The 23,337-nt window shown below is 35.0% G+C and overlaps 1 protein-coding gene across 2 annotated transcripts in view; it reads left to right on the forward strand.

Moving 5' to 3' along the window:
- Sec61a2 (SEC61 translocon subunit alpha 2) overlaps nt 1-22,255 on the forward strand; it is a 29,709-nt gene extending 7,454 nt beyond the window's left edge. Inside the window, exons 4-12 of one of the 2 annotated variants that reach the window (XM_076831493.2) lie at nt 4,432-4,510; nt 8,895-9,026; nt 9,154-9,263; nt 13,859-14,012; nt 14,967-15,127; nt 15,436-15,633; nt 17,968-18,159; nt 18,825-18,901; nt 21,083-22,255. In XM_076831493.2, the coding sequence (XP_076687608.1) occupies nt 4,432-4,510; nt 8,895-9,026; nt 9,154-9,263; nt 13,859-14,012; nt 14,967-15,127; nt 15,436-15,633; nt 17,968-18,159; nt 18,825-18,901; nt 21,083-21,269 (1,290 nt within the window). In that variant the 3' untranslated portion in view covers nt 21,270-22,255. The remainder of the gene's footprint in view (nt 1-4,431; nt 4,511-8,894; nt 9,027-9,153; nt 9,264-13,858; nt 14,013-14,966; nt 15,128-15,435; nt 15,634-17,967; nt 18,160-18,824; nt 18,902-21,082) is intronic. The other variant, XM_076831494.1, reaches the window with a different exon arrangement.
- Nucleotides 22,256-23,337: the final 1,082 nt, after the last annotated feature.

Consider the following 23,337-nt stretch of genomic DNA (forward strand, 5'->3'; position numbering starts at 1 on the left):
AGAAAAGAATGACGTTGGCACCATTGTGCATTCCTGTAATCACAAAAATACAGGAGACTGAGGCAGGAGGATTGTAAATTCAAGGCCAGCCTTGGCAACTTAGTGAGACTGTGTCTCAGAACTGTAGTTTCAGTGGTAGAGCACCGTTGGTTGGTTCAGTATGCAGTACTCAAGACATTTCTCAGTACCTTCTTTGTAATTAATTTATACATTTTATATTACTTTATTTTTTTGTGTTTACATAGTTGCTAAGATGTTTCTTTTTGTCTAATGCTTAGACAGATCTGCCCAGTGTGGGTGATTTCTTAATTCTCTTTCCAGTGAATCTCAAACAGCTTCAAGCTAGTTTTCTTCAGTTTAAGGAAGTGATAGGAAATGAGTTAAGCTAAGTGCATTAATTTCTACCAGGACTCTGCTTTCTTATTAAATTTTTGTTAACTATCTTGAGAGGATTCTCATCACCTGAGCTGAAAACTGTATTCCATTCCAGGCTCCAGGTAATTCCTGAGTTCCGGTTTAGGGCAGTCCCATAATCTTTAATTCCATACTACAGGATCAGCCACATTACTCACTTTTCTTTCATTCTTTTTTTTTTTTTTTCCCCAGCAGCTATTTTTACTTCCTCTTAACCAAAGGAGGGAACAAGATAAGGATATCTGTATAGTTGGAATGTTGGTGGGAATTCAGAGGATTCTATTAACTTCCCATTGTGATGGTTAGGAGTACCTTTGTACTGGATGCTCAGATGTCTGGTGTTTTCTCCTCACTATCACCAGTCCTTTAGATTTATAATCCTTTTTCTTGTTTGGATCCTGTCCAGATTCTTTTTGCTTTTTTGTTAGTTTTCTTTCATTCTTGTTATAATTTTAACTGTTTTTTAAAATGTGCTTTGTTATGTGCCAGAGGAGGAAATTTCTGTAATGTGATTGCAACTTTCCATCTTAACACAGACCTATCTTATTTGGTTTTCAGTTCCTAGTACCTTTGAAAATCCCTAATGCTTATTTTTTATTTTTTCACTTGATCAACTCATGTTTCCATTAGAGCATGGACTGCTTAGTTTCTCCAAAATAGTACACTGTATTTTACCAAGTTTGTTATTAGACAAAATAAATGTAACAGTTTAACTGAGCATTAAAGGAATCATGTATCTGGCTGGCTTCACTCAACAGTAGAAGAAGTATAGAGAGCTCTGCTCCAGAGGCATGGGTAGTGAGCTCTTATAGGTTGAACATAGAAGTAAAGAAATTACTTGGTTGGCTATGGCTAGCTGTTTGCCTTATTTCTATATGGTCCAGTGGGTGGTCTCTATAGAACCAATGACTATTTGACTATGATTGGTTGATGCCTTGATTCCAAAATTAATCACAAGGAATGCCTTTAAATTCCGTTTCATTTTGCCTTCCTGAAGTTCCCAGTGTGGAAACACCCCTGGCTAATTGGCCTCCTGCTTATATTTTTTTTTTTAACAAATTGAAACTGATTATATATGAAAAGTTTGGAACTCTTCAACTATGACATAGTAATAGAAAATAGCTCTGTATTCTGCCCAACTGTTCTATATGATCCTGTAGCTTTGGAATTTATGGGGAAATAAAATTAGAACCAAATTTAATAATCCTAGTGACTACAGAAAAGACCATTGCTTAGGGGAAGTTGGTTGACTTTTTCTTGTTCAGTTTCCCACAAAGCAGCTAACCATGGAGGTAATGGATATCTATTAAGGAATATAATTGGACCAACTAACTTCTTTACTAGTTAGCATTATACTTTGATATAGACTGTCCTTATTCCTCATCCCTCACCTTAACTGAAAAGTTTTCTACAGCTACAGGGTATACATGAAATACCCATGCTTCACACTTCACTCATTTTGTTACCTAGATAATAAATTTGAACAGTAAAAAAGTCTAGTTTGTTTAAAATTGCTGGAACTGTGTGCAGTGGTACATGCCTATATTCCCAGCTACTCAGGAGGTTGAGGATCACTTGAGGCCATGAGTTTGAGGCCAGTAACATAGCCAAATCCTGGGTCAATAAATAAGTAAGCAAATAAGTAAAATCACTGGTAGCATCTTTTGAAACTTTTTAAAAAATCAAGTTTCATATAGAGAACTTTTTGAAATTAGCAATGTATTTTTCTTTGCCTGATCTTCTTGTGGATGAGAAGGGATATGACTAAAGGCTGAATTCTAAACATGAGTCACATGATAGAAAGCAATCTATAGTTCAGGTGTTTTGTTTTGTCCTGATTAAAAATTAATAAGTATCATAAAATAATTTGATAATTGCTAAAAAGAATAAGGAAGAAAAAAATCAATATAATCCTACTAGCTAGAGGTAATCACTATTTGAATAAGGAAGAAAAAGTCAATATAATCCTACTCGCTAGAGATAATCACTATTTAAGATTTTTAAAAGCTACTCCTAGTTTTATTTTCTATATGTTTTTTATATTGTTCAACTTTGTTTTGTTTTGGTGGCCCATACGGGGAGTGTTCAACTTTTTAAATAACTTTTTAATTTATACAGTTAAAAAATATTTTATTAGTTCTTGATGGACTTTTATTTGTTATTTGTTTATATGTGGTGCTGAGAATTGAACCCAGTGCCTCACATATGCTAGGCAATCGATCTACCACTGAGCCACAACCCCTGCCCTAATTTATATGGTTTGAATCTTTGTTTTTACTTGTTTATTTTTGCAGTGCTGGGACTTAAAACCAGGTCTGGCACATGCTGAGCAGTACCTTCTACCACTGAGCTACATCCCCAGCCCCTTTACTTTTGTTTTTGTAACAGAGTTTCTTAACAATGGCACTTCTGAATTTTAGGCAGGATAATTGCTGTCAGGGGACGGCTTTCCTGTGTAGTGTAGAATTCTTGGAATCATTGCTGGCCTCTACCCACAGATGCTGTTAATATCACCTCTGCCAAGTTATGACAACCAAAGATATCTCTAGACATTGCCAAATATCTCCTGGAAGGCAAGAGTAAACTAGTTTGAGAACTTTTTTTTTAGTTCCAGGGATTGAACCCAGGGGCGCTTAACCATTGAATCATATCCCCAGTCCTTAAAAAAAAAAGTTTATTTATAGACAGGGTCTCACTGAGTTGCTTATGGCCTCACTAAGTTGCTGAGGCTTGCTTTGAACTCATGATCCTCTTGTCTTAGCCTCCCCAGCTATTGGGATTACACGTGTGTGCCACTGTGCCTGGCTTGAGAGCTGTTTTATATGTACTGTTATAAGTTCTTCCTCACGTTATTACAATTTCATAATTATAATTTTTAGCGACTATGTAATATTCCACTGTGTATGTAATCTTCAGTTTTATAACTATGAATGTGATCTTGGTTGATTAGTATAAAACTTTTGTAAAATTATTCTATGACTAGGCAGATATCATATCTTATAATCTGATGAGAGTAATTCTGTTCTTTTTGTACTAGGGATTAAACTCAGGGGCACTCGACTACTGAGCCACATTCCCATCCCTATTTTGTATTTTATTTAGAGACAGGGTCTCACTGTATTGCTTAGCACCTTGCTGTTGCTGAAGCTGGCTTTGAACTCACAATCCTCCTGTCTCAGCCTCCTGAGCCTCTGGGATTACAGGCATGTGCCACCATGCCCAGCTGAGAGTATTTCTTTAAACAAAAATATTTATTTTAAAATTATAAGTGGACACAATATTTTATTTTAATATGGTGCTGAGGATCGAACCCAGTACCTCATGCATGCTAGGTGAGTGTTCCACCTCTGAGCCACAATCCCAGCCTTGAGAGTATTTCTTTTTTTAAAATAGTAACAAAAAATATAACAAATTTTACCATCTTAGCCAATTTTAGGTATGTAGTTTAATAGTGTTAATTATATTTGCATTGTTGCACACCGTCAGTATTGGCAGGTGTGTTTACTAGTGAAATGCAACCAACTGTTTTAAGACTCTTACCCTTAAAAATATGCTTGTTTTGTTACAGAACATAAGAGTCGTCTTTTTTAAAGATTCATTGCAGGCATGATGGCTCATACCTATAATCTCAGCTACTTGGGAGGCAGAAGCAGGAGGGTTATAAGTTCTAGGCCAGCCTCACAATTTAGCAAGACCTTCTCTACCTAAAAAGAACTAGGGATGTAGCTCAGTATTTGTCTAGTAAGTGTGAGGCCCTGGTTCAATCTCCAGCACCACAAATAAAGTATTGCAAATATTAAGTGAATGCATTATAAATTAAATGCAAAGTTAATTTATATAATACATTTAAAAATTTATTTTTAGATATTGATGAACCTTTATTTTATTCATTTATTCATATGTGGTGCTGAGAATTGAACCCAGTGCCTCACACATGCTAGGCAAACGCTCTGCCACTGAGCCACAACCCTAGCCCTATAATACATTTTCATAAAATATTTTGTGCAATATTTTTAGATACCACTGTTTGGAATCATGTCATCAGATTCTGCAGATCCTTTCTACTGGATGAGAGTTATTCTTGCATCCAATAGAGGTATGTAGTTCTTTTCTTTTTATCACTAGATTACTAGTGACATCAAATAGTTATGCACACATGCATTAACAATTATTTTTCAATGTTTATAGGGAGGGAGAGGATATGAGATCAGAAATTCATGGTCTAGGAGAAGAAACCAACATGTAAATAGTGACACTACCATGTATTTGTTGTAATAAGAGAGAAATTTGTCTTTGGGTTTTTCACAGACTAGAAACCTCTGATCTGCAGTTTCAGAGAGGAGATAATGCATTTGAATTGGAGTTTAGTCTTTAGAACAGTAAGAGAAAGTCTGAACTAAAGCCCACAAGTATAAGACAGCATGATATAATCTGTGAAGTGGCGAGTGATGGATGCTGGTCAGTGAGGCTAATGAGGTAGGGCCTGGATCATGAGATTTCTTGCATTTCAGGAATAATGATTGCTTGTATTTTTCTTTTAAAGCACTTGTTTAAGTAGCCGGTATGTGTGTTTCAGAATATAAAATTAATATTGTTTTTTAAATAATACTAATAATTAATTATTATTTATTATTATTATAGTACTGAGGATTGAACCTGGGGCACTCTGCCACTGAACTATATATCCCCAATCCTTTTTATTTTTTATTTTAAGATAGGGCCTCACCAAGTTGCCCAAACTGGCTTCAAACTTGTGATCCTTCTGCCTTAGCTGCTTGAGTCGCTGGGATTATAGACATGTGTCACCACACCCAGCCAGTTTATTTTTTTCTAAAAGCACCATCTTTTTTTTTGTTTAATTTTGGAGTACTGGAAATTTGCCTGTGTTCCTATGCATTCTAGGTGAACACTCTATCATTTAGTTATATTCCCAGCCTTTTAAAATTTTGAGACAGGCTCTTGCTAAGTTGCCCCAGCTGACCTCAAACTTGGAGTCCTCCTCTCTCAACCTCCTGAGTAGCTGGGATGACAGGTGTGTGCCATTGTGCCTGGCTTAAATCCACTGACATTTATATACAGATTTATATGAAGCTAAAGATGAAAGTTGCACTTGTGATTGAGAGCTTGTGGGAAGTCGATAGGTTGGTGAATGTTAATCCAGACTTCTTTGTGTATTCCTTCATATATATAAATGTATATATGCTTCAAGTAAAAAATATGATACACTGTATGTTTTTACTTGCTTTATTTAATATCTCAGATGAGAGACTTCATTCAGTGGCCATGTACTATCCCATTATAAGGATAGGCTATGATTTATTTAATTATTTATTCAGTAATTATTTATTGAGTTTTTACTGTGTACCAAGCTTTGTGTTAGATGCTGAGAATAGAGAGTGAACAAGATGATGTCCCAGTTGTCAGAGTTTTATATTTTCTATTTGGGGTTCTAGATTCTACATGAAGCATATTGGGTGGCGACAGATGCTTTAGGATGATAACATTCGGACAGAGATCAGCACTAAGTGAGAGAAAAGTCCATGTGAATACTTACTAGGGAAGAGCAAGTGCATAGGCTGTGAGGTGAGAGTTTGCTTGATGTGTTCAAAGAACGTTGAGGGGTCAGTGTAGCTTAAAAAGAAAGGTGGGGGAAGAACGGTAGGACAGGATGTTGCAGATGTGTTTTGAGAATCAGATCATGAAGGGCTTGGAGACTAGTAAGGAGTGTGTTTTATGTGTTATAGGAAATGTTTGGGGTCTTTCATCATGCATTTAGTTTATTCTCCCCTCAGTTTTATATGATAAACAGTGCTACAGTGAAGGTTGTATGTATGCTTCGGTAACTTTATTTATTTATTTGTTTGCAGTGTAGGGGATCTAAATCAAGGCCTCATGCATGCTAACCAAGTGCTCTACTACTGAGCTATGCTGCTAGTTCTGGAACCCCCAAGGGTATTCAACCACAGGGCCACATCCAGCCCTTTTTACTTTTTTATTTTGAGACAGGGTTTCTTTCTTTATTTTTTTAACTTTTATTTATTTATATGTGGTGCTGAGGATCGAACCCAGGGCCTTGCACCTGCAAGGCGAGCGCTCTACCGCTGAGCCATAACCCCCCCCCCCCCCGCCCCGCCAAAGACAGGGTTTCTTAGGGCCTTGCTAAGTTGCTGAGGCTGACTTTGAACTTGTGATCCTCCTGCTTCAGCCTCCCAAGCTGCTGGGATTATAGGCGTGCACCACCATGCCCAACATACCTGTAATGTTTTAATATAATTAATTTCTAGAAAGTTAAACTGTTTGGTCACAAGATACGTATGCTTAAATTATCACTAGATAAATTATCTTCCAGAAGGGTGGGACTGGGGATGTAGCTCAGTGGCAGAGCATTTTCTTAGCATGTGTGAGGCTCTGGGTTCATTCCCCAGTACCACCACATTTCTGACCCACACAAAGGTTATATTATTTTATACTCTTATCAACAATATATGATAATTACCAATTATCTTCTAACAGTGGATATTATTAGAGTCTTAGTCTGAGTGGGATTGCACTGTGCTCGGTATCCATTTCTTTTTAAAAATTGATTTGTTCACTTTTTAATTGATTTGTTAGAGCACTTTGCATGTTAGAGATAGAAACTCATTGTCATATTTGTGTTTGAATATTTATTTTTTTTAGGGGGGTACCAGAGATTGAACTAAGGAGGACTTGACCACTGAGCCACATCCCCAGCCCTATTTTGTATTTTATTTAGACCCTGTCTGGTCTCTCTGAGTTGCTTAGTGCCTCGAAGTTGCTGAGGCTGGCTTTGAACTCCCAATCCTCCTGCCTCAGCCTCCAGAACCACTGGGATTATAGGCGTGTGCTACCACACCTGGCTTGAATATTTTTCTTTTAACTATGTGACGCTGCATGGAGGTCTTCATAGTTGTATTTAATCATAGCTTCCATCTTTCTCTCTCTCTCTTTTTTTTTTTTTTTTTTTTTTTGGTGATGCTGGGAATAGAACCAAGGGCCTCACACAGTTTAGGCAGTGCTCTACCACTGAACTACATCCCCAGCCCTTTCCACCTTTTCCGATATGGTTTCTAGGATTTTTTGTCATGGTTAATAAGGCCTTTTCTTTTCTGTATTATGAGCATACTTACTTGTATTTCCTCTGGTTCTTTTGTTGTTTGTCTTTTGTATTTAAGTTTTCCATATATCCAGCATTTATTTTGATACAGGTAATGAGGTAAGGAATCTAGGTATAATTGTCGGTAAATGACCAATCATTTGCCCAGGTCTTTTTATCTTTCTTTTCTCTTCTGATTTAAAGTGCCATATTTCCTGTGTGAGATTTTCATAAAAGCTTGATTTAGTCTCTTTCTAGGATAGATCTATTTGATAGTTTTATATAAATTTTGGTGATTCGACTTGAAAAGCAGTTTCTCTCTAAGCCTTTAACAATAAAAAGTCTTTATCTTTGTTGGGGTAGCTGATAAGACATCAAGAATTCTCCCCTAAAATACATTTAATTAAAAAAATCTTCTTTCAATAGAATGTTTTTGCATATTACAGGATACTTTTTGGCATTTATGAAAGCCAGGATTTAAGAGAGTGATGTGACAGAGTGGCCCATGAAAGGCTAAGTTGTGAACATGTGAATTACTTATTCTGCATAACTCCCTGCACAGTTAACATATTTAGTTTTATTAATTTTCACTATAAATGCAATACATATTTTTTGTAAAGAAAAGATTTAGAAGTATAAGAGGAGAAATCATTCATAATCCCACTGAGATGAAGAGCAACAATAAATATCTAAATGATCAGATTAAAATAAAAAGTTAATTTACCACTTAAATGCACTCAAACCATACTTAACTATTTTCTAACCACTATTATATCATGAACATTATTTATGTCACTAAATATTCTGCATGGTTTAGGTTACTTCCTAGGTAATTTTAAATTTTACCTTAGAAGAGTTACAAAATATTCTTCAATATCATCTTTTATTAAGTAGGTGTGTAATTTTTTGGGCTTGTTAGGCAGTTTTTGTTTTACGTTATAAAAAAAGCTTTAAGTTTTAAAAATAATTATTTGGACAGAAATCTTAGGATTTTTTTTTTTGTTTTGTTTTGTTTTTAAATTTGAATTTCTTTTTTCTTAATTGGTGGTGATGACCACACTTTTACCACTTAATTATGGTCCTGGCCCTTGGAAGATTTCTTTTTAAAAAGAATTTCTTCAACATTTTAAATTTAGAGTTTATAGAAATAAACATTCTTTTGGTACTATAGTAATTTTTTTATTCAATACAGTGTTGTGTTAATAAATGAGAGCTTTTTTTTTTTTTTTTTAGCAATTACTGTTTAATGAATGAAAATTTGCTTGCTAACACTTAAATATGTGTCACTAGAAATGCCATTTAGGACTTGGTGACTTCTAAATCTGTGTTGTATATAGTAAAAATTGTTTACTCTTTTCCCTTATAGGAACTTTAATGGAGTTGGGTATCTCCCCAATTGTAACATCTGGTTTGATTATGCAGTTGTTAGCTGGAGCCAAAATCATTGAAGTGGGAGATACACCCAAAGATAGAGCTCTGTTCAATGGAGCCCAGAAACGTGAGCATTAATACAATTAAAGAGCCTTTTCCAAATTTGGGAATGATTGGGGCAAAGATATTTTCTGTAATCTTTTTTTTTTGTCTTTGTTGTAAGCCTATAATCCTTTTCCCCCAATTTTTGTCAGTATTTGGTATGATCATTACCATTGGGCAAGCCATTGTGTATGTCATGACCGGAATGTACGGAGACCCTGCGGAAATGGGTGCTGGGATCTGTCTCCTTATCATTATTCAGGTAAGAAATCTTACATTTTCATATGCAGAAAATAAGGCAGTTTAATTCCTTTTTTTCTTTTCTAACAATTCTTTAGCAATTGTTATATTCATATCATTTTAAATTGTTTTATTTTATTATAATATTTTGATTTCTGAAGCGATGTGTATAAATTGGGAGATGTAAAAATTAAAATTTATGCTAACAACCTTATAGTTGTACAATATTCTAAAGAACTATCGATCACCTGAATTGCATTGATTCTGAGATATACATCTTTCACATTTGATGTCTCTACAATCAGGATGTTTCCTATAGTTTATGGTGGCTTGTAATTGCTATCAGCCAGGTGGCAGTCACAGAAGTTGTCATTGCAGTGCATGAGTGTCTGCTTGGATATAGCTGCTCAGATTGTCATTACATCAGTTGGTTATGCACACTGTTGATATAATAAGTGTTCAGGTTAAATTGCTGTCTAAAGTGTCTTAAATATTTTGTAATTTATTGTTAAAACGATTTTGTATATAGAAAGGCATAGAAAAAACAAGATAGATGATAAAAGTTTAAAATACCTATTTTTAATAAGAATATAAAGATTCTTTGTTATAAGATATTATGCCATAGATTAATTGGCAGTATTGTCTTTGTTGGCACACAAAATAATGGTGTTTAAAATAACAATTTCTTATTCTTATATATTTATTTATTTATTGGCAGTTTCTTAGTGTTAATGAAATACTGTAAATAGACACATACCTATATTATATGAGTTTTTTTTTTTTTTAAGGACGATTTTAAATGGAATTTTTAAAAAGCCAACATAATTATCAATGTACTAAGTACCCTAAAGTTTGGGATGTAAAGTTTAGAAGATATTTCTCTGTTGAACAATGTTTAAGAGTCACTTGGAGAAATTACCCAAGAATAGATTGTACTTAAGTTACAGAATAGTATTGTGTTTTGAAAAGAAATTTGCTTAAGTTATTTAATAGTGAGTAGTATGGTTTCCTGGTTTTCTTGGAAATGCATCATCCTGGCCACTCTATGAAATTAGAATATAGAAAATTTTTTCTTAGGATTCAAAAGATTGAGCTGAGAAGAACATTTTAAAATAGCCCTAAATACCATTTGGTGTTTGTGTGTGTGTGTGTGTGTGTGTGTGTGTGTGTGTGTGTGTGTTATAGATGGAGAAGTAGGACTATCTCCAGACTGGCATGGTTGAGTGTTCTTTTTTTAATGAGAAACCTTACATAGGAAGCAAATCATAATAAGTAAGATTGTTTTAGTAAGTATGATTCAGAGCAAGGAGTTAAATTGTTTAAATATTTATTGGCATCATTAACAATAGAGATAGCTTTTCTAATGAGATAGAACTATTTGATCTTTTGATGAGGTTAGGAATTTTTAATGGATTATTGGGTTTTTGGTAGCTTTCTAGCCCCAGTGTGTTTTCACTTGATATAAGATACATTTTCTTAGAAAATAATATTTATTTTTCCATTTATCAATCACTTTTACATACAAAATTGGAATAACAATTGGAATTGTAAGACAAAAATGAAATGGATGGGGAGCAAAGATACCCTGGTGACTGGATTTTAACATACAGTGCTTAGGATCTTTTTATATACTGATGGCATTGTTGAGGATACTAATAGGCCATTTGTTGCCTTATTTTATAGTGTTGGGGATCAAACACAGGAACTCATACATGTAGCTCATTGGTAGATGAGCCCTCTACCAATGAGCTACATGTATAGCCCATCTTTTTTGTTGTTGTTGTTTTGGAGATTGAGCCCAGGAGGGCTCTACATCTGAGCTATAACTCCAGCCCTTTATGTTTTTTATTTTGTGACAGGATTTTGCTAAGTTGCTCAGAGCCTTTCTAAATTTCTAAGGCTAGCCTCAAATTTGCAGTCTTCCTGCCTCAGCCTCTGAGTTTCTGGTAACCCATAGTTTAAGATAACCCTGATTTTTTTGGTTGGGGGAGGAGGATTATACCCAGGATCTAGGGCCTCAAGAATTCTAAGCATGTATTCTATCATTGAACCATACCCTCAGCCCAAAGAACCCTGATTAAAACAAACAACAAACAACAATAACAAAACATTGAGAACTGGCATCTAGCTCTCAGAATATTATGCATTATTTCTCTAGTACCTTCCTAAGGATATATTTGGAATCCTAAGTGACCTTAGGTGAACAACTCTGGGTTAGTTAGATAAGGATTGACTTTTTATAGAGTCAACTATGGATTTAAATTTATATAAAATGGAGTTAAACTATTTTGATATTTATTTTCAGTATTCACAAATATAAAAATTATTATATTTTAAAAATGAAACAAGTGTATATGTACTAATTTCTTCAAGTAAATGCTGGTATACAAATGTTTGTGTTACGGTTAACTCTTCTAGTATTAATGTACAAAGAAATATGTCATATTTGATTATAGGTGGGCAGTGACACATTTGTGTCTTTTCAAGGCATTGCTAACATTGAAAATATGTGGATACACTGAAGAGCTATGATTGGACATCAGTGTTTTCACCTAGAAACATAGGTTTTGAAAACTGCTTGCATGCTTTTATGGAAGGTATTTCTCATCTTAATTTGTCTTGTCTTATTCACATGGCCAGTGTTTTTCTATTAATGGGTTTTGAAATTTAAGTAGTGGGACTTGATTAAGATCTTTAAAACACAAGTAGAAAATATCAATGTGCATGGCATGTAGTAAAGGTAAGTATATTTTGTACTAAGTGGTGTGTGTGTGTGTGTGTGTGTGTGTGTGGTTTGGAAATGTGAAGTGGTACTTTTACACTCACTCCATATGTTCATAATGTACATAGATGTACATTCTACATGTAAATGCAGCTACTCCTCTATTTTTACAGTGCTAGTCATGGAGATACTGCTGTTTCTTCCTGATTTGGTTCCTTTTTCAAAGGCATGCATGATTTTTAGCTTCTTTAATCTTATTCCCTTAATTATAAAAACCGTTTCTCAGATTTCTTCATCATTTCATTTTCCCACTAGAAATACTTGAGTCTGATTGATGAACCACTCTGTAGTCTGACTGACACTGTTCCAACATAGGGGGGTCTGGAGAATTAAAGTTATTCCAGAGCTGCCCTGTGACTTTGGACAGGTCGTTTATCAGAGCGCATGATAATGCAGTCTGGTTGCTTGACGGTTTGTGGACAGCTGGTTGGTATTCCCTGCGTGGAGATGGGTTTCTGTATCTGTGCTTGAAGTCTTCACTCATTACATAATTGCTGTCAAAGCAAAATCTAGTACTAACTCCTCATTTCTTTCTTATTTTGTCAAAATGTCAAACTTGGTTTTCAAACAGTATAGGGTGATCTCTTGTAGAAGTTTTGAGAATTGTACCCTTTCCAGTTAATTGAAAATTAAACTAAAAGACCTTAGGTAGAAAAGTTAGGCTTTGTACAACCACTGAAATAGGAGTTAAGGAAAAAACATTGTATAAGGTAAGCATGCTTAAATGGTATACTGTAGTGAGTTTGATCTCTCTTCTGACAGGTGATCTTAGACAAAGTGAGTAGATAATGAGATGAGTGGCTTCAGAGCTGGGAAGAATTGAAGTGACTTCCTCACTTCTGTAGAAGGTTCTCTTTAAAGTATCAGTGGTAGAGCACTTGTCTAGCATGTGTGAGACTTTGGGTTAGATGCCCACCACTGCCAAAAAAAAAAAAAAAAAAAAAAAGTGTTGGGGGCGACCTGTGTGAAATTGGGGGCATAGAAGCATATTTTCTTCCCCTCTTGATTAGGTTATTCAAGTCGGGAAGGAGTCATATGACTGAGGAGGTCACTTGCAAGGCTATGGATTGTTTTTAATTGATGCATGCTTTTACAGAAATGTCTTCTCCAAGAAGAAAGTTAAGAATGTTCAATATCACAAAATTAAAGTTAGTATGCTTTCATTTTTTAAAAAAATTATGAGCTTAAATATCTGGCAGATTTTTAACTGTCTTCAATTTACATCCAATCCTTGTCCCTCATAAGAATAGAATGTGTTTTTACATTGATTATAACCTGTATACATAAATTAATGTGTGCTTTACTTTTTGATTTATTCTAGACATATGTAGTGCTTGTAATATGTAAAATATTATATACATACTACTTTTTGAGAAGTATCAACATAGTCCTCCTACTTATTCTTAAATGGAAACTGTAAAATTGCATCTTGGTATTATTCTATAATTCTTTCAGCCTTTTACTTACTTGGGGGGTATTTGAGATGTTTTTAGCTTCTTGCTGTCAAATTCTATATATCTGTGATCATATTTGTTCTATTGTGCTTTTTCAAATAGGCCCTGGTTAAACATTATAAGAGAAACTATTCAGATATTATAAATATACTTTAAAAGTTGAAATGTCTGCTTTATAATGTAACAATATTTCTGATCCTCTGATTTTCAGAATTGACTTTGACTAAAACTAAAGCAGGTCAAAAACTCCCAATAGTGATACTGCAACAATTAGGTTTGATAATTGAAAATGCCAGTACTTTGAAATAGTCCATGGTGTTCATCTCCCCTCTTTCTTGAGTTTATTCTTGCTTCCGCTTACATGCATTTCTTTCCCCACAGTTGTTTGTTGCTGGTTTGATTGTGCTGCTGTTAGATGAGCTGCTACAGAAGGGTTACGGCTTGGGGTCTGGTATTTCCCTCTTTATTGCCACCAACATCTGTGAAACCATTGTCTGGAAGGCCTTTAGTCCCACTACCATTAACACTGGCAGAGGTACATTGCACAGTGACTGCAACTGCACGAGTTTTGCTGGATGTGTGCTGGACATGAGTCCATAATGTAGAAATACATGCCTGTAGCCATTCTGGTTTGCTGCCCCAGGAGACAACAAATGCTATTTGTTCAAAACTTGATAAGCAGAGATGTGTAGAGTCTGCAATAGTACTTCACAAAGAATGATAACTATGTATTAGCCTCTGCTCATTTAAAATTTCAGGGATTGCAAACAGATCTTAAAAATGTTGTTTGTTGATCTTAATCCATTGCTGCAAAAGTCAATTGTCTGACCGACTGCAGTATTCCTAAAGGGATGAAAAGTGGGTCAGGATTTCTGAAGCGAAAAAGACTGTCTCTTACCATATCTTTAGGGAGCACTTATACTTTTGCTTTTCCTCTAATTGGCTTTGTAATAGCATCTAAGTTTTGAAAGATTCCATTCTGTTTTTCCCCTTTACCCCTCTGCATTTTTCTCAGTTGTCATCCTATCTAACCGATTAACATCAAACTCTGATGCCAGCCTTAAGAAAATATCAATAATGGTTTATTAATGTTACAATAAACTTAAAAGCGAGCTTGATAGAGTCACCTTATATCCTTTGATTCTGACATTTCTATTCTGCTTTGCTGCTTTTCTATTTTTCCTAAAAATATTCCTTTCCTTTCCCTAAAGTATAAAGGGGAGGCAAATCTTCATTAATGAAATATTTTCTTTGGTAGAATCCTACTTTGGATATTTTCATAAAGAATAGTCTCTTGAGAAAACTTCAGATTTATACAAAAAGATAGATTTGCCTCAGTGATCTAAATGTGTTTAGAATCTGCACACATGACGCTATTGTAAAGCAAAAGTGGTGAATTCCTTTGACTGGAGTTTCAGGTTATTTGTTTTGACCTTTGAGACAGTTTTGGAAAAGACCTGTACAGTTTGTTTCTGTCTTGATTTCTCAGGTACTGAGTTTGAGGGTGCAGTCATAGCTCTGTTTCATTTGTTGGCAACCAGGACAGACAAAGTCCGAGCTTTAAGGGAAGCTTTTTACCGGCAGAACTTGCCCAATCTTATGAACCTCATTGCTACAGTTTTCGTGTTTGCTGTTGTAATATATTTTCAGGTAAGTAAAATCTTTTCACTGAAGTAAATGGGATGTGAATTCTTATTTTGCTCTTAAATGCCATTTGAAATGCTGGTGTCTAACCTGCCAGTGTTTCAAGATCTAAGTCAAGCAAATAATTCTATTCTTTACCCTCTAGTCTGAAGCTGTAAAATATTGGTGTTTATGAAATAGAAGAAAAAGTTGGTGTATGAAAAGGGGAGCTTTTTGGTTTGCATTATCTTTTTATGCCCCCTTCTATTACTTGTGTTCTTTTCTTGATATGTACAGTTTAGTTCTTCTTACTTACTCTTCATTTCATTTTTTAGGGATTTCGTGTTGATTTGCCCATTAAGTCGGCCCGGTATCGAGGACAGTACAGTAGCTATCCCATCAAGCTCTTCTACACCTCGAACATTCCCATTATTCTTCAGTCTGCTCTGGTTTCAAATCTGTATGTTATTTCCCAGATGCTGTCTGTTCGATTTAGTGGCAACTTTTTAGTAAATTTACTAGGACAGTGGGCTGTGAGTATTTCATTTATTTATATTAAGTATTATAATTTAATACAATTTTCATTTCATGGATCTATTTTTAACTGAATGAGATAGACATTAAAGCAGTTGCTATAACATTTTCAGATTAATTTGCCTATAACAGAGTTTATTTATTTAGAATTAGTAAGTATTGTAAAACTAAGGTGGACCAAGTATTTTTTACTATTTACTGTTTAGGAAGCATTTTCATATATCATTTGAATGAGCTTTTAGTCTGAAATCACAATTGCTTTCATGAAAAGTGATTTCTTGTTTTGTAGTCTTATTCCTATATTATCTGTAGCAATTTTTTTATTTGATAAAATTTGCATTTAACATATGGGATACTAGAATCATTCTTTCCTATTTTCCCTCTATTTTTCATGGCCTGAATGGCAGTAAACTAGCTTGTGATTAACTGGGCTGGAAATCAGCATGTAATTAACAAAACTAACAAGAGTTAGAAAAAGAATCCATTAAATTCTGACTTTTCTTTTATAGATCCTCTTTATAATAACTTCTTCTAAAGCAGCCCAGCCATGTTTCTTTTGAGGTGTGAGTTTCTATTAGTGATGAAATTTTGATTTGTTTAAACTTCTATCTGACAAAGGAATATTTCCTTCTTAAAATTATAAAATTAAAACAAAACAAAACAAAACAAAAAACAACCAACTAAAAATACTTAAAAACAAAAATCAAAAAGCCTTAACTTCTTATATTCTTTTGTGTAGTATATAATTCTAGGATTTGCATTCTGCTAAAACCAGTATTTTAAAATACTCATTCTTGGAATAAGGTGCTTGTTCTGAGTATTTATTTTAATATGCTGTCTTTTGCACTATAACTTGAGGTAACATCTTTCTGCTTTTATTGAGAGTAATTTAAAAAACTTAAAGTTAGCAGAAAAGACAGTTAATTTAGAATGTTAGTTGAAGGGAATAGGATTCCTTTTATTCATAATACTCCTTTTCTATTCATTTAACAGAAATTTAATTACATTTTGTATTCTGGCAATTATAACTAGGAGAAGGGGATGAAGAGGAGAAAAAGGAGGATGTAGTCCCTCCCTTATTCGTTCAGCAATAGTTATTACCATGATAGGAATTTCATAGCAATAAATGTACTGAGGAGTTGGCTCTGTATAGATAATGTTGTGATCTTGAGTAAGATTCTTTTGAATGTGAGAATTATTGGTAAATTGAATTGGCCTGAAAACAGTGCTTTCTATCTGGGATTTGTGATTCTACAGCATAGTAAATAATTTTTTGAAAATTTTAAATTCAGGAGCCAGATATTTTAATCATTACAGACCCAAATTGTTTTCCTACCCTTCTGACCTATGATGTCAATATGAACAAATACATGCTATTCTCATTTTTATTACTACAAAAACCCATTATTATAAATATTTATAAAAATATTATTTTTTTCAACATTTAAAAAAATTATTATTTTGTTTGGTACTGGGGTTTGAACCCAGGTCCTCACACTTGCTAGGCAAGTACTCTACCACTGAGATATATCCGCAGCCCCTAAAAAGACTATTTCTTATAATTATAAAACATAAGAAGTTTAGGCAATGAGCTGTTTTTTTTGTCAGTATTTTGATTGTATTATTAATACTTGTAATAATCATTAAAGACCTTTAGTTGGATACTCTTACATATTTCAGAAAATTTGAGGTTCTGAATGTAAGAGATTAATTGTGATCATATTCCTATATTCAGAAAGGTTTTGAAAAAAAGGATTTTGTAAGATATAATTTAAATTTACAAAAATTTACTCTTCTGTTAATATATTCAAAATGCATTGTACACAATTGATGCTATACAATTTTAAAGGAGTGAAGTAATAGATGCAAAACTTAACTCCTGGACTGGGGTTGTGGCTCAGTGGTAGAGCGCTTGCCTAGCCTGTGTGAGGCACTGGGTTCTATCCTCAGCTCCACATAAAAATGAATAAATAAACAAAGGTTTTAAAAAAAAAACTAAAACAAAGCAAAATAAAACTTAACTCCTATGGTTATACAGAATCATTGGCTCTAGGCACTTTAAACTTAAAACACTATAATAATATTTGAGAAATTTGAAATTCATAAAAATGTATTCCAACCTATAACCCCAGATATACAGGAGGCTTACGAGCTCACTCTAGCCCAGGAGTTTGGGACCAATCTGGGCAACATCTCAAATGTCTGAGGGTGAAGCTCAGTGGTAGAGTACTTGGAATGTACCAGGCCATGGGTTCTGTCCCTACCCCCCAAAAAGAAAAAAATATTCTTGATCAGTCAGATTGGACATGTGTCCTTTTTATTCTTGTTTGTAGGATGTCAGTGGGGGAGGACCTGCTCGTTCTTACCCAGTTGGCGGCCTCTGTTACTATCTTTCTCCTCCTGAGTCCATGGGTGCCATATTTGAGGACCCTGTCCATGTGGTTGTTTATATCATTTTCATGTTGGGATCCTGTGCATTCTTTTCTAAGACATGGATAGAAGTGTCTGGTTCCTCAGCCAAAGATGTAAGTATGTGGTTTATTTGAAATAATTATTTTTTTAGGTGTGAAACTAGTAATAGACTTACTCTTTCTTTTGTAATTTATACTTATATTTTGTTCATACATTCTTTAATGAGGCAATATTATCCCCAACAGGCAAGAAATTGGTTCCTGCAAGGTGAAAAATCCTTAATATAATGTTTTTTCTTCCTCCAAAACTCAACCCTACCTAACAAAATCTTTTCCTTAGTAAATTCAGTTTCTCTTTAGGGAGGTGATAATGAGAAAAATAAAAGGTTGAGAAACACTGGTTTAGGGTATGATTAACATGTAGTTGGCAGCATTGAGGCCTCAGTTTTATTCAGGTTTTATGGGTATGATACAAATCTAACTTCAAGGTTCTTGCATTGTACTTTTTAGTGTGTGGAAAGCACTTCACACAGAAATGATAGCAAACAGTGAGCTGTTAAGACTTTGGAGATAGTGGTGCACAACTATAATTTCAGCTACTCAGAATACTGAGGCATGAGGATCCCAAGTTTGAGGCTAGCCTGGGCAGTGAGGCCCTGTCTCAAAATAAAATTTTAAAGGGCTGGGGGCATAGTTCAGTGATACAATACCTCTGGGTTTAATATTTATAGTATGAAAAAAAGAAGTTTGATTTTGAAAAAAAATTTTTTTTCTTGCAGGTAGCTAAACAGCTAAAAGAACAGCAAATGGTAATGAGGGGTCACAGAGATACCTCTATGGTTCATGAGCTTAATAGGTAAGCAAGCCTATTAGAGTCAGTCCTTCATAGGAGTGGGTGCATTTCAACCTTTCATCACTGATTGTTATCACTTTATCTGTTCAAATGCATATCAAAAAGTAGATGTCCTCTACATCACACAAGAAAACACAAATTTAACGCAAAACTTAAATTGTTCTCCATATTAAAACTGACCCCTAAGCAAAGTATTTTAATTGAAATTATGTTCAGTCCAGTGTGAAAATGATATAGATCAGTATTCATCATTGTTGGCTGGCTGGACATAAAATCTCCAGGAGGCTTTTATAAAGTACTACTGTCCCACCTTCAGAAACAGTGATTTATTTTGTCATTGGTGTTTGTTAACAGATTTATTGGACAATAATTCACATAATGTGAGATGTACTTATTGGAAGTATAGGGTTTTAATTTAGAATATTACGATCTAATTTTTCATCCCTCAACTGTTATTCTTCATTCACTAACCCACTAGTCTTCATTCTGACTCCCTCAGTCCCCTCACCCCTTGCAACTACTTTTCACTTTCTATCTCTATAGATGTATCTATTTTGTATATTCTGTATAATTTTTCATATAAATATGTACTCTTATGAATGATTTCTTTCACTTTGCCTGTTCATCCGTGTTGTAGTATCATTACTTTATTCCTTTTTTCTTGAATAATATTCCATTGTATGACTTTTTTACATTGTTTATCCATTCATTGGCTGATAGAAATTTGGGTTGTTTCCACTTTTTGTCTATTATGAATAATGCTGTTGCAAACATACTTGTACAGGTTTTTTGTGGATGTACATTTTCATTAGTCTAGGAGGGGAAGTGTTGGGTCATATAGTAACAGTTTAATATACTGAGGAGCTTCTAAACTGCTTCCTAGAGTGGCTGCAACAGTCTCCTGCAGTGGATGAGGTTCCATATGCTGCACATCTCACCAGCACTAGCTCTTAATGTTTTGAGTTTTGTTTTCCTAGTGTGTGTGGAGAGGTGTTTCATTGTGGTTTTGATTTTCCATATCACCAATGATGTTGCACATCTTTTCAAGTGTTTATTGGCTATTTGTGCTGTTTCTTCTTTGGAGAAATATTTGTTCAGATCCCTTGCTCATTTTTAATTGGGTTGTCTTTTTGTTAGTTTTAAGAATTGGGTTTGGATTTTTATTTTTTTAATACAATTGTATTAAAAAATACGACTTTCAAATATTTTCTTCCATTCTGTTGGTTATTTTTTCACTTTCTCTTTTTGGTACTGTGGGTTAAATCCAGAGCTGATTTACCACTGAGCTAGGACTCCAGTCCTTTTAAATTTTGAGATGGGGTCTCGCTAGGTTGCTAAGACTGGCCTCGAACTTTCAGTCCTCCTGCCTCAGCGTCCACATAAAGGAGTGAGCCCCTATGCCTGGCTATTCATTTGATGCACAAGTTTTTAATTTTGATGAAACCCAAGTTTATTTTGTTTTTGATGTTTTTGGTGAAGTAACTAAAAAAGCATTGCCAAACTCAAGTTGTACTCCTGTTTTCTCCCAGAAGTTTCAGCTTCTCTGTGTAGGTCTGGGATGCACTTTTGAGTTCATTTTGTGTTGTGTGATGGGTGTCCAGTTGTTCCAGCACGACTTGTTGAAAAGGCACTAGTGTTTTCATGTGAACTTTTTATTTGTTTCAGCACGCTCTGGTGGAGTGCTGTAGTGAACCTCTAGCTTCAGGAACTGCCATCATTCTGCCATTCTGTTTTTCATCTCCTATATCCCCCAGATCTCCCCACCCTTATTTTAAATAAAAACCCATTATTTAAAAACAATCTTCCTCATAATTCCAATGTCAACTAAGGTTGAATCACTGTTGAAGAGGATCTTCAAAATTTTGTTCCATTTGTTGACATGTTTACTTGTTTAAAAAGATTAAATATTTAATGCTTAAATCTCAGCCAAGGATTCTGATCTTCTGTCCTAAAAATTACATATTGCCTTTTTTGGCTATTAGCCTTTTTCTTTAAATACGGGAGTCAAGTCATTGCCTTAATCACAGTTTCTCATCAGTGTGTCGTCCATTATGTACAACCCATCAATGCTATACTCTTCCCATTTGATTAATTTGTATTTCTTTAGAGAAGCAACCTTGCCATCTTATTTCTGTCACTTCTCACATTCTGCTTCACTGCCTGACTAAGGGTTTTGTCTTCTAGGTATATCCCCACTGCAGCTGCATTTGGTGGCTTGTGCATTGGCGCCCTGTCGGTGTTAGCTGACTTCCTTGGGGCCATTGGATCTGGCACTGGAATCCTACTTGCAGTCACAATTATTTATCAGTATTTTGAAATATTTGTTAAGGAACAGGCTGAAGTTGGTGGGATGGGTGCTTTGTTTTTCTAAATGTTCAAATATTTCTTTTTGTGTGTGTGAAAGGGAAAACATTTTGACACGTTGTTTTTGTCAAATAATGCTGGTTCCCCTTTTCCTCCCTCAGTTTCTTGTTTTCAAGTGCTAACAGTCCCATTTCTGAAATGGGCACAGAGCTAAGCCTGTGTGCAGCATTAGTACCAGCTGCCTTAAAACTGAAGTTTACATTATTCGTTAAAAAGTGTACATCTAGTGTTGCCTGTAATGCTGGAAACCAATGCATCTACCTTGCTGTGTCAAATCATGACAGTGAGATGGTGACATGGATTAGTTTTGCACACAACATTCAAAATACTTAATATTCCCCCCTTGTTTAAAAATAAATATAGTTCAAATTGCCACTTTCCAGTATTTTTGAGCTTATCTGATGAGTTCTGGAACATTTATATCTAATCTATATTTTAGATAATTACTTTTTATACTTTTTTAATTCATAGTATCCATGTTCCTCCCCCCCTCTCCATCCCTATCCCCGTCTTTTATTTGTTCCTTACCAAAGCAGCCACTTAGCCCACATGAGCAAAATCAAGCATTGACGGTATTTCTGTTGCCAGAAACAATTGCTTCTGATTACTCTTCCTGTTTTTCATTCCTCCTTTCCTCCCAGGGACAGCATATACCGTGCTGTTTGACTGTATTGGCTATGCCTTCTAATTCCAGCCAGTCACTTGAGAATACTCTTTCAAGATGATATGCCCCAATTCTATTCTTTTCTTTTTTTTTTAAATCCCTAAAGCAAAGATCTAATTCTCAAGCAAAGTCTGTAGTTCAGTGGGGGTGAACAATGAGTAATTCATGCTAGGAATTTAAGTCTGTTGTTGTACTTATAGCAGCAACATGAGTGTAAACAGTAGACAATAAACTTTTATTTAATAAAACTGTTTCAGTTGTGTTGGAAAAATAAAGGAATCTGATATTAAGTGTTCTCCAAGATTATTTGTATAGGTTCACTGTATTTATATCAAGCCCATTCTGAGATGCCTGTTTATAAAATTCTAGAGTCCTGTAATTCTGTCCATCCTTCAGTCTAGTATAAAGATATGTATGAGGGCTGGGGCTATATTCAGTGGTAGAGTGCTTGCCTCACATGCGTGAGGCACTGGGTTTGATTCTCTGCACCAGATTAAAAAAATAAAGATGATGTGTCCATCTACAACTAAAAGGACATGTATGAGTAGCTTTTATATATATCTTAGTTGTAGTTGGATATTTATATTTATTTATGTATGTGGGACTGAGGATTTTACCCAGTGCCTAGCATGTGCTAGACAAGGGGCCTACCTTTATCCCTAGATCCAGTTAATTCATAGTATCCATGTTCCTTCCCCGCTTCCTCTCCACCAGGAGATGGTACTGGGGGTTGAACACGGGTGCTTTATCACTGAGCTATATCTCCTGCCCATTTTTTGTTTTGAGATAGGATCTCAAGTTGCTTAGGGTCTTGCTAAATTGTTGTGTCTGGCCTTGCAACTTACAGTCCTCCTGCCTCACCTCCTGCCTCAACCTACCAAACCCTGGGATTACAAGGATGCATCACTATGCCTGGCCTCATCCTTACTTCTTTGAGAGGCCAAACTGAAAAGAAAATTATGCTGGAGCTGTTGGAAGCTGAAAAATTAAATGGCCCTGGAACACTGGTAGAACTCTTGGGTGATGGACTTCAGGCATGGCATGTACCAGTTATTCCCACGTTTCCCTTCAGTTTGGGCTTCAAGTATTAGCTAATCTTACTGCCTATACTTCTGGTTTGACATCATGATATTAGTGCCCCAAACCATGTCAATCTTATTATGGATCTTTCTTTTTTTTTTTTTTTTTTTTGTAGTTCTAGATGGACACAATACCTTTATTTTTATGTGGTGCTGAGGATCGAACCCAGGGCCTCACACATGCTAGGCAAGCACTCTAACACTAAGCCATAACCCCAGCCCTATGGATCTGTTTTTACAAGTATATTCTAAATATAGGAAATCAGATCGAAAGTATAGTGTACATGCTTAATGAAGGGCCATAGATTTTCACTAGTCTCTTCGCCTGGTAT

Source organism: Callospermophilus lateralis, chromosome 13 (genome assembly GCF_048772815.1).
Source record: "Callospermophilus lateralis isolate mCalLat2 chromosome 13, mCalLat2.hap1, whole genome shotgun sequence".
NCBI classification, from domain to species: Eukaryota; Metazoa; Chordata; class Mammalia; order Rodentia; family Sciuridae; genus Callospermophilus; species Callospermophilus lateralis.